The sequence below is a fragment of the Mangifera indica genome, chromosome 17 (assembly GCF_011075055.1).
Source record: "Mangifera indica cultivar Alphonso chromosome 17, CATAS_Mindica_2.1, whole genome shotgun sequence".
Lineage (NCBI taxonomy): Eukaryota > Viridiplantae > Streptophyta > Magnoliopsida > Sapindales > Anacardiaceae > Mangifera > Mangifera indica.
In genome coordinates this window covers 13,242,540-13,255,324 of record NC_058153.1, presented here as the reverse complement: position 1 = coordinate 13,255,324, position 12,785 = coordinate 13,242,540, and the positions used below count along the sequence as shown (strand labels likewise).

General features: G+C 33.2%; 1 protein-coding gene across 2 annotated transcripts; it reads right to left on the bottom strand.

Annotated features, from left to right (window-relative positions):
- Positions 1 to 851: 851 nt before the first annotated feature.
- On the bottom strand, positions 852 to 4,950 carry LOC123201154 (homeobox protein knotted-1-like LET12). Of its 2 annotated transcripts, XR_006498731.1 has the most exons (6): positions 4,283 to 4,950; positions 2,598 to 2,718; positions 1,807 to 2,000; positions 1,609 to 1,740; positions 1,151 to 1,518; positions 852 to 1,024 (listed from the first exon to the last, which is right to left on the bottom strand). XR_006498731.1 is itself a non-coding variant. In XM_044616618.1 (5 exons), exons 1-5 carry the CDS (start codon positions 4,802 to 4,804, stop codon positions 1,378 to 1,380), a joined length of 1,110 nt encoding a protein of 369 aa, XP_044472553.1. In that variant the 5' UTR covers positions 4,805 to 4,950; the 3' UTR covers positions 852 to 1,377. The 2 variants fall into 2 exon arrangements, 1 of the variants encoding a protein (XP_044472553.1); XM_044616618.1 differs by having other exon boundaries at positions 852 to 1,518.
- Positions 4,951 to 12,785: the final 7,835 nt, after the last annotated feature.

Below are 12,785 nucleotides of genomic sequence, written 5' to 3'. Positions count from 1 at the left end.
CTAAAATTGTGAAGCTCCCTACTCATATTAATTAATGAAAAAATAATATAATGTTAGAAAGTATTAATTCAAACTTTTAATAATTATTCATTTAATTATAATGACTTAACTATTGAACCGTGAGACAAACAATTTGATTTTAATTATCAATTTAGTTTTAAAAACATTACTATTTTTTAAATAGTTTTTCCACAACTAAAAGGAGCTTAAAAATGTGATGCAACACATGACTCAATGGTTAGATTGATTCATTACATTTTGGAAAATGTAGTGACTAAAATTTTATTCACTTGTCCATCCAGTAGAGTGGACAGGTTTGGCCTGTGGTAGAGTGGGCAAAACCTATGGCAATAAATGCGTCAAGTACTTTGAGTAGAGTTTGCATATAAAAATTATAAGAAATTAGAGTGCTAATTAGAGAGCAAATAGAGCATACAACTGATATAGCAGATTTATTGGCTGCCTCTGACGGGATGTAGATAATACAACTTGTTGCTGAACCATTATAAATTCCCTGGGTTGCAACTTTTGTTCCCTGCCAATCCACAAAGAAAAAGATTTTCTTTGCAACCCTCTTTGAATGTTACAAATTGTCAGGTGTTTTTTTGTCTCATAAATTATTATATGCCACATTGAAAATAGACAAAGTATATATTTTCGCTAGTGTAGGAGCAATTCTCCACAAAACTTTGTTATGGGAAAAATCCCAACTCTCAATTTGTTTGAGATTTAAGAATATCATTGGGTTGTTCAATGGTGAATGTTCAGACTAGCAGAGGAGATACTACTCATGGCTATCTAGTTGAAACACAGTGAAGAGTTCAATCAAGGGATAGAACAACATAAAGAACTTGTAGCTAAAAGGCATTCTTATTCACACATATAAATGCGTAAAGCATAAGTTTTTCAGATTACAGGGACCATGATCCAGAAAATCCATCCACAGGAATATAGTTCTAATCTCTTAATGCTCGAAATTTGAACCTCTAAGATCATAAAGCTTTACAGACATCTTCAAGCATACCTATACACATGATAGCCATAGGAATTAATCAATGTTTTAGTTGAATGCTAATGTAAGTATAAACATGCAGCCTTGTTTAGTTGAATGATTAAGGTTTCATGTATTAGTAAAGTAAATATATGCTACCAGTCTTTGTAATTTTTCCTTCCAATGCATTGCCTCTAACAAGTTATCTGAGATTGTTTCCCACCAAGATTTAGGCATGAAGTGTAACCCAGTAGTCATGCTTCAATCCTTTGTTTACATGAAATTTTCACTGCCAGACTTTCCTGCATTACTTCTTTCCCAAAATATTGTTGGAAGATATCGTACAAATAAGATTCTATACAAAAAAAACATGAGCAACTAATGGCCTAACTCTTGCGTTTGCTCTTCAAACAAGTAGAAGATGAAGGATTACTATGCCAATTCCTTTTTCTTTGGTTTATAAACCAGTTATTTATCTGCTTTAATTGTAATCCTGTTTCTTGCATCAATTTCACCTTATCTTCCTCCTGCAGAAATGATTAGATTTAGTTGCAAACAGGAGTTTGAGAAGTTGTTGATTGAACTGATGGCCATATAAGAGAGCTGAATATACTTACTGTTGGGTATGGCCACTTAGCATGTGACTGCCACCAAGCTTTCAAGAGTGAGGTTGTGTCACCCGGCAATTTCCCAGCTCTTCTCTTCCGCAGAATTTCTTCTCTAATGTCTACAATCTTCTCCTTAAAACCCTGAAAAGGAGAAATCGAATTAGTTGCACCATCAAGTAGTACACCAAAAGAATTTATGCATCTTACCTGTTTCAACTCATGCTTCAGTTCTAGCCGAACACGCTCCATTAACGATCTCTCAGTTTCAGTTGGAACAAGAGGACCAAATCCCAGACTATCAGTCCCATCCAGACTTCCATCATACAAGTTTAAGTCACTATCTGCCTGGTCTTCATCATCATCCGACATGGTTGCACCTGTGCCCTCATCTGGGGATACACCTGTTTGTACACCAAGGTTTAGTATCAAATGAGAATTCTGACCTGAATCTAATCTGAGGAGAGAGCAAGGATATAAAAGAAAGAAAAGCAAAGTAGAGATTTGAGTATAAATTTCATTAATCAATGGGCTACTATCTGCAGCCAAACAAAAGGCAGGTGTCCTATAATTTCTACAGGGTATAATTTCAGGTTCTACCAGTTATGGCAGACACTTGTACCAGATGTTAAAGACAAAAACCACAGTGAGAAAATTAATCCATGAAGTATGCATGAAAATCATTTAAAAGCTCACAAGAACAGAGTCCAAAGGCCAATAAGTGCCACACATCAACTTGCTATCATATCATTATAATTGAAATTTCTCATGCCATATACATAATTGTCGAAAGTTGAAACAAAAGAATTCCACTAAACAGAAAACTGATGTCATAAGCAGTCTATAGTCTACAGCAAGTTCTCAGATTTCCTTTGATGTTACAGGGCCCTTAACCGGATAGAAAGAAGGCTATATTAAAGTTAGTAATACCAAATAACATAATTGTTTTATTAACATATTGACATCAGATATATATAGCACATAAAAGAGTAAAGAAATACCTGTTAAGCTTTGCAAAGATTGCTCAAGCTCCCAACAAGCCATTACTGCTTCCATTGCATGAAAGCGAACATGTTGTTGCAATTGGTCTTTGAAGGAATAGAGCAACAGAACATAATGTGTCTATATCAGAAAGAAAAGAGAAATGGATGAGGAAAAAAAGGTATTTAGATGAAAAAGAACACAAAATTCACAACCTCTTTTATTAATCACTAATTGAATTATAAACAATAGTTCAGTCAAAAGAAAACAATAAACATAGGCATCGACATATTTAATCCAAAAAGGTAGATATAGCTTGATTATCATATAGGAAAAAGTTTTAAATTAGAGCTCCAACAAAACTACCATTTCATAAATATTTTCGAATTCTAAAACAATCTTTTAAACTACAAATGAAGTTAAACATAGGCAGTACTGGAAGTCTTTGTATGCTTTGTATCTATCTCCTCTGCTTAGAAGAAATTTTTGTCCTCAAATTTGAGGATATCAGGCCTTTTGATGTATAATTTATGCAAATTTGTTATTGAAAAGTTCTACAAATCGGTCCCAAGTCACGGAGAAGGGGAGAAGAGTGAAATGTTACAAGGACAAAATAACTACCAAGGACTGGACAATAATTGCCTAATTGCCAGCCACCATCAATGGGGGTCATATAGAGAAGTAGATTGAAATACATCTGCTATAGAGAATGACTAACATCTGCTATAAAGAAATCCAAATTTCTTCCATTATATGCCATTACAAATCAGTTGTATAATAATTTATAAATTAAGCTTGTTCTCAGAACCTTATCTTTAGTATGATAGCATTCATTCTCATCAAAGAAGATAGAATGGATGTTGAGAGTTGCAGAAGAGATAAACTGGGCCATTGCTATCCTAGTGTCACAATAACACAATCACTCTCATTAGCCAAAGGCCATCTTGTATTTCACAAGCATTTACTCATCCAAGAAGCAAATTTTCAAACAAAAATCTCATTTTTCTTTCCAGATTTACTTAAGTGTGAAAATCAAATCAGGAAACAAGAGCATTAAAAACTTCTTGGTAGACCGGGGAATGGAGTAAAGAAAAAGCAGCCCTCTTGCAGAGACTTGAAGTTGGCTCAATGAAGAAAGCACAAATTCCACAACAAAAAAGAAAAGAGAAAGGACTAAGTACACTAACCCATCTATCAAGTGGAGTTATACGACAAGATGATTATCAGCATAGAGATTCTGTAAACCACTCCAAAAAGCTCAATAATAAACTATTAAGTGTACCCAATAGCATGATTCTTATAATGATGCCATCACATACCACACAAAACAACCCACCTTAGTATCAACATCATCATCATCATCATCATCATCTTCTTCTTCTTCTTCTTCTTCTCCTTCTTCATCTTCTTCTTCATCATCCACTGAAAAAACTTACCACCCTTTTCACATCACCCTTTAACATCACACATAAAGACACTCTCAACTCTCAAACCTAACATGGCTTTCACACATCAACCTAGTAAACTGAAAAGGCTGTCTCACAGTTTTCATTATTTACCCTCTAAAAAAACCCCAAAACAAAAATTTTAGTTCGTCTCACATGGAAACCCAACCAGAACATAATCAAGATCCATAAAAAGGCTAAAAACAAACATCAGAAAAAAAAAAAAAAAAGAGCAAACTTTAACATGATTGGAAGCTAACCATGAACTGATCGAGCTCCTTACTGTCAACCGACTGTCCAACTCCATTTCCGATAGCTGAGTACTTAGCCATGACATCCTGAGACCGACCCAACTGAGCATCAATCCTTGACAGCTGGTCAACAGGCGTGGCGATTCTCAAGCAAGAAACATGTGCTGACAAAAGTTGTTCATACAAAGGGTGTCCTAATATCTGAACTTTACATTTCACACTCTCCCAATCCTCCTCTCTAGAGTTGTTACCTTCGCCGTTACTATTGGGGGCTGAAACTGAACCGGGGTGGTGGTGGTGGTCAACATCGTGGTTTTGTTGCTGGAGAATCGCGTTGTTGAGCCATGTTGGTGGGGGAGGGGGAGGAGGATTGGCAACAGTTGAAGCTGATGCTGGTGGAGTTGTTGAAGTAGTTGTTGTTAAGTGAAGAATGTCAAGTCTTGGTTGCATGTTGTCTTTGGTGTTAAAAGCCATCGCTGGGTCGTGAAAAGCCATTAGATTTGAGTGTAAAAGAAAGAGTTTAACAAGCATCCATGCAACAAGAATGGAACGGAAGTTATATTGCTCAGACACACAATTTGAAGGCAAAAATATTAGATTAAATAAAGATCAAGTTTTGAAAGGAACGAGCAGAGTGAAAAGGGATTACAATTTGACTTATCGGAGACATTATTTTTTGGGAAATTGAAACATATACCCACAATGTAAACCCCTGCACAAATCTATTGTCCTCTTTTTTGTTTTTTTTAGGCCAAACGACTATTTCCCACCCAAGGTATGCTGTAATGACAAGTTTCCCCCCTTTAACTATGGAAATACCAAACACCCACCCATGGCCAGTTAAATTTAACAGAACCCTAACGCCTGAAAATTTTATCTCCTTTTGCCCCCCTAAAGTTTGAAAACAAAAATTTCCCCCCAGCCTAAGTTTAAGAAAATGGCAGTTTCACCCTAGGGTTTGGTTTTGAAATCTCCGGCGACCTCTCCGGCTCCGTTGCCGACGGCTTCTCCCTCCCGAAGAATCCTCTCCTTCCGGTGATCGGTTTCCTCCCATTTGGAGGCCCGATCGTCGCCGGAAAAGCGGTGGGAGACGAAGAACTTCGTCGGGGAAGACGAAGTTCTTCGTCTTCCCAGACGAAGACGAAGCCGTCGTCTTCGTCTGGGAAGACGATCGTCTTCCCAGAAGAAGACGGTTGTCTTCCCTGGGAAGCCGATCGTCTTCCCAGACGAAGACGACGGCTTCGTCTTCGTCTGGGAAGACGAAGAACTTCGTCTTCCCCGACGAAGTTCTTCGTCTCCCACCGCTTTTCCGGCGACGATCGGGCCTCCAAATGGGAGGAAACCGATCACCGGAAGGAGAGGATTCTTCGGGAGGGAGAAGCCGTCGGCAACGGAGCCGGAGAGGTCGCCGGAGATTTCAAAACCAAACCCTAGGGTGAAACTGCCATTTTCTTAAACTTAGGCTGGGGGGAAATTTTTGTTTTCAAACTTTAGGGGGGCAAAAGGAAATTATATTTTAGTTTATTTTTTAATATTATAGAGAAAATGACAATTTTACCCTTAACCCCGTTACTTTTAACTGACCATGGGTGGGTGTTTGGTATTTCCATAGTTAAAGGGGGGAAACTTGTCATTACAGCATACCTTGGGTGGGAAATAGTCGTTTGGCCTTTTTTTTAATTAAACATTTATAGAGATTTTTTAATTAAACATATACCCACATTCTATTTATTATAAATAGATTTTATTTAAAAATTTATAAAAAAATAAAACCAATTAAGATACTCACATTTATAGAGATTAAAATATTTTTTTTTAAAGAGTAATAATTATTTATTTGATTTCAATAAAACAATTAAAATAAAAAAGTTTCAATATCATGATATAAAAAAATATAATTTTATAAATTATTGCTTATAAAAGACATTTTAATAGATATAAGGTACTTTTTTTTATTTTATTTTTAAACTTATTTTTTCTTACAAATATTTAGAAATTCATTCAATCTAATAAAAAATAATCAAATTACTCAAAAAAAATTAAAATTTCAAAAAAAATTTAAAATTTGGTTAACCCGATTAAACTTAGTTTTAACCAGTTTACCTGGTCAAATCTAATTTTGAACAAATTTGATCGAGTCTATAAATAAACTGGTTTTCATATTAACCAAATCAGATTTGGAGCTGATTTTCAGTTCAATCAGTTGAATCGATCGATTTGATCTGATTTTAACATCATTATATTTAAGTATTTAAAATACTCCTAATTATAACCAGCCATTTCACCTTCTCTTCTTCCATCGCTCACTCATTTCATTTCTTTTACTTTTGAAAACATCACTCACTCAAACTCAACCAACAAACAAACTTTGGTTGAACAATGGCGAAGGTGATTACATTTTACCTAAGATAAATTGTGTGATGTTGAGTATGTTTGGCTTTTTTAACATTATTATTCACTACTCAAAAATGATTATTTCGAATCCAAGCTAAATTTAATTTATCCTTTCTTGACTCGAATTTACCATACCATATTAGGTAACAAACTACAAAGCCCAACAATATTACATTGATTTTGCTCATTAAAAATTGTTTTACTCATAGTAAATTAGGATTCCACTGACAATATCATTCCAACTCACTATGATATACCATTATTGGAGTAGAACATGACTTTCATACACAGGCTAATTTTTGGTTTAATCACTTTTTTTTATTTTTGTTAATAAAAACATTTATATTAATTCAATTATTCGACGTATCATGATTAATTCTTGTTCCAAGGTTATAAACTCTTGAACCAAATGTGAAAAGCAATTAATGCTTGTACCTTTCCATTAGCCGAGCCAAGATTGTACCTTCTGACTCAACTCCGATTCCTTTTCACTGCACTAACTGTTAGCTTAACCGCAGACAGCAGCCAAATTACCGCACGGAACACATGATACTGACCTTGTATTTATTTGGTGGTGGTGCTTTTAAATGGTGCTTTTCGTACAGTTAGCACTTGTCGACGCCAGGTTTCCTGGACCACTAAAAGGTAGGACCATTTTGGGAACAGCACCAAAGATTAGACGAATAGAATTTCGACACGTCATCTATGCAGGACTGTCCGCCCACCGGTTCTGTCTCTTTCAGGAGAGTACCCACAGCAACACACAGTGGTGCCGGCGGTTTGACAGTGCCACAAACTTCACACGCGCCTGTTTAGTGGTCGCTGCTTAGTGGCTGGGCCTACAGCTATGACTCATTCAACCGAATTATAATAAAATTAGGTAAATCCAAAATAATATTATTTGAATCAAAATTCAAATTTATTATTATAATAAAATATTTTGTATATATAATTAAATAAAATAACTATAATAATAATATCTTTTTATATAATTAAATAATTTTAAATTAAATATCACATAATATTTATTTACATAATAATATATTATACTTTTATTATAATTACATATAATATTGCTTTTTAAATACATAGAATCTAAATTGATTTAACTAGTTTAATATAGAATCTATATTATATATTATTTCAATCATAACTAAAATATTTGTTAACCAGTAAATTGAACTAACTTGTGATTAAACCAAGTAAATCTTATTAATCCTAATTCAAATTTCTTTTGCTCTTACAGATTATACGAGGGGAGATGACAAGAGGGCTTCAACTTTCTATGACCAGTAGGTAAGGACGAGAAAGCTTGACTTCCAATTAGACAACCTTTTTTTTTTTTAAATATTTATTATAACTAAAAATAAAATATTAAAAAAAGGTCAAGGATAAATAAGTAATTAAACAAGAAAGGAACTTTTTACAAATTAAATTGCAATTCCCACTCCAAAGCTAAACTTTTGGCCTAGATTTTAATGAAATTTTGTGTTATTATATTTTATTGGGATTCAAATAAAACATGAACCTACTGATTGGTAAATGTTGGTTAGATTTCTTGTTTTTATCCCAACGCAAAATACTTTGTTCTTTGCATGTGCAAAAATCGAAAAGCAACAATTCTGTCTTCTTGTCTGGTGATGTTATTGGCAATTTTACATCCAACCCCAATTTCTTTTTCTAGTAGAACAAACTTAATCCCACCCAAATTACGCTATTATCTCAAATTTCTCTTGTTAATTTTGAAAATCCCAGTTATCTATTCATAAATAATTAAAAACCTTTTAAAATTTTATCTTTTTTTCTCTTTTTATCTCCTAAAAACTAACCATTTTTTTTATAGGTCAAGTTTTAACAAATAACATTCTCTCCTAGAGTTTAATTTTCCATACCCAGTGTCAAATCCAGCGCCATCGTTGATAGTCTCTCTTTCCTCCTCTGGAACATCAGTTGACACAGATCTGGCATGAAAAGTCGAAGGACAAAGTTCTTCGTCTTCTTAGATGAAATTCTTCGTTTTCCTAGATAAAGTTTTTCGTCTTCCCAGACGAAGGCGAAGACTTGGTCTTTCTTTGGGAAGAAGACCGTCTTCCTAGACATCTTCTTCTAGGAAGAAGATCATCTTCCCAAACAAAGACAAGGTAGTCGTCTTTATCTTTTCAGGTCAGATCTACGTTGATTGATGTTCCAGAGGAGGAAAGAGAGACTGTCAAAGCATAATGATACGTCAAGGCTTCGTTGTTGGCGATAACGCCTGATTTGATGCCAAAGATTGCAAACTAAACTCTAGGGGAGAAATGTTATTTTTTAAAACTTAACCTAAGGAAAAATAGTTAGTTTTTAGGGGTTAGGGGGGAAAACTAAATTAAATTTTAATTTATTTTTAATATTACAGATAAAATAATGATTTTATCCTTGAAACCATTAATTTTAATTATCTATCGGTGGGTAAATGAGATTTTCAAAATTAACGAAAAAACACTTGAGATAACAACATACTTTAGATGAAAAATAGTCCTTTTGGCCACAAGAAACTAATGTTTTTAGTCCACACAAACGTGTTACTCAATCAAAGGGCTAGTTTATGGTCAACTAATGAAGAAGATTGATAATATTATCATAATATAATAAAATTTTAAAATACTAACATCAACATGACATTCTTGATCCAATAATTGAACTCCGATCCGCCAAACACAATTTATTTAACTCAACTCTAAATCAATTCAATCCAGTGAATTGCTTGTGTTTGCATGTTGTTGACTTCATGCAACCACTAATAAAGTTGTTGTTTAAATTCAGCATTATTTGATTGTATGTCTACATCATCAAAGAATTTGTCAAGGACTAACATGTGGGTATGTCTCTAATCATATTATCCATGTTTATGCGAACATTAAAGTTTATAGTTGAAAATAAAGTCTTTCATTCCATCAAATTCTTTAATGCATAGCATACCATTCTTAACATATATTCTTATTTGAGTCAAACCATCATTTTTGTATCTTATCAAGAGTTACTTTTTTAACCTGATTAGACTTAAATCGACTCATCAAATAGATCAAACTTGAATGTAACAATTAAATAGATAATCGTGATAATAAATAAGTTAAAAGTTTAATTTTGATATGTCATCAATAGGTGTTTTCTTTATTGTTGAAATACCCACAATTTTGCCACTCAAAATCTTACCTTTGGTTTGATTGATTGCTCGGTCACTGTTGCAAGTTTTTGCATGTAAACGAATGGGCAGGATTTTGGTCCCCCCTCATAAGCACTTAATGCTCACCTGCCCTGCTACCATTTATGTTTCCTTTTCTTTTTTAGACTTTTGCCTTTTCAAGCTAAGGCTCTGGATTGATATCTGTTTTGGCACTGCGGTCTGGTCCCCTTCCATTATCTCCTGTACATTGTCCTATAATTGGAAGGCACTGGACCGAGTTCTAATAAAATCATGTAAGAACCAAGACCCCTCTCCGCCTCTTGGCCAACGTACCAAAGCTGTTAACAGGTCGAATCGATATGAACAAACAACAGTTTCTGTTCTGGTTTATTATTTCACTTGTTACAGAATGCCTTTCGGATTGGCCCAATAAAAAATATGACATTTTTTAATTGGATTGGACCTTGACCAAGGCACCTTGTGTTGGGTTTGGCCTGCTTGACCTTTAGTCCCAGGACCCAATCATTTATTGAGATAATGTACATTGATGGGTCAATAACTCTATCGTTTAGGACCCAAAGATGAGAATATAAGATATGGTATTTTTCAATAAAACAACATTAATTGCCTTAGTTTCATGCATACAAAAGTTTGAATCACAAATTTAATCAGTAATTAGAAGATAATTAGTTTGGTTTTAGATTATAATTAATTAAATTTTAATTGAAGGATTACAAATTACTTTTATTATTACATTGTGTGTGGCACGAATGTATTTTATATGCAATTAAAGATCTTCATCGAATCACTTGCAATGTGGACAACCAAATTAATTAATTGAATCGTGCATATAAATGTATATTAACACATCCTTATCTTCGTTTGCCTATTTATTAATTATTTAATATGTATGTATACATGTGAAATGAGATAACATATTGTACGACTGTTTTAGTTATTTCAATTATTCTCAGAATATTTATATTCTAAATTAATCTCCACGAGAAAATTTTATCATAAAAATAATTTAATTAGTAATATTGTAACTTATAATATTTAGATATGCTCGCCTTTGTGAACCATATTAATAGTTTTCTTTTTAGACATATTGTAAATTTATGTTGAAGCATTCATGCATGCAGTATGAAAAGGTATTTGTTTAATTTTCAAATTGTCATTTCAAAGTCCCAATGGCTATAACAATGATGGCCGAAATGTATATTATATTATTTGTTAAAAATATAATTTTTTATACTATATATTATGTATTATATCATATTATAAAATATGTTATTTTAAAAATAATAATAAATTTTAAATGTCATGTAACCATATTAGAAAATATCGTAAATACTCCATCAAATTTTAAAATTTTTCAAATACATCTCTAATATATAATCACTTTTTTAAATTGGTATATCAATCCATATCGATAATATGTATTAAATTGTATGATACGTATCGTATCATACAATATATTTATTATACTATATCAATTTAATACAATTTCAAATATGTATCCATTTTTTTGTTTATCTAATATTATGCATGATAGAATACTAATAATTATGCCTACAATCCCATACTTGGGATAAAAGAGAAAATCAATAAATGTAAATTATAGGAATAATTAAGATCAATGATCTTCTAATCCGAGCTCTCACCATCTTTTCAATGTTTTGCCATAGCCATTCACTATCATACATATAAATATATACTGGCTCCAAGATTACGATAGAATCAATAGCCAGGAAGACACACATACGTTTAATCTTGAAGAACAGTTGGAGACTATACATAGCTGGAGAGATAAACAATTAAGTGATGAGCTATAAATTTCTATCCTTTAATGTTCTGGCACCCAAATTTACTCTGAATAATTGAGCATTTAGAAGCTGCAATAGACAAACTGTGATCTCTCCATGCCTGAACTCTTTTAGGGAAGGATACAGTCGTTTTCTGATAACAAACAGTACCGGAAAATCCACCATTGAGGTTATGCAAGCCACAGCTACAGTCGCGATGATAAGGCCTTCGCTCGATGGTCGTATCGTCCAACGACAAGCCTCCATGAAACACACCCTTAAGAATCATCTCTGCTGCTCCAATGGCGCCCATATCTGCCTGTTACCCCTGGCCTCTTCTAAACGTTTGTGTGAGGGAGGGGGCGCATATATGTTTTTGCATACAAGCTGAAGAGTTTATATAGAGAGAGGAGTTGATTAAATTAATAAAGTATTGATTAATTTTTAGGGATTAATTAATTTGTTAATTCGAGAGAAGCTATTAATTAATTAATTAATTAATTTGTATATTAATTACTTGTAACGGCTTGTATATTAATGTTTAGGAATTATCTAGATCTATAAGTGGCTTAATGGCTTGATTAGTTGGCTAATAAGCTTGTTGGCAGCTTCATTCTTCCCAGTGGAATATGCGTTTGGATCAAGTAATTGTTGGTGATATCTTGAGTTAGCTAGAAGCTTCTCAACTTCAATTAGTTCCTTAAATGTGGGGGAGAAACTTTGAGGGACCCATCCAAGTATAAATACTTCATTTGTCTCACATGTAAAGGGTAATACTTTGGATAAATCCCACGTCCAACAAAACAGGAGAGTGATGATAAATATAAATAGACATTCCATATGGTTGAGTATGTTAGCTAAGACAAAATTGATTTTGAATTGTAAAGCCCAAAAACAGATTTATAATAAAGTGTGATGTGGAAAAAATGTTTGGTATGTACAGATATTTCATATTATTTAGAATGACAAGACATGAATCATTAGTCATTATTATGATAGATTTATGTTTAAAATAATATTTTGACAATAAATCAAAATATTACATGAAATTATTATGCTCATATATAAACTAGTAAAAGGATTTTGCCCCATAACTTTTTACGTTACTCTTATTCATTGTAATTCATTTTAACGAACAAAACTGACAAAT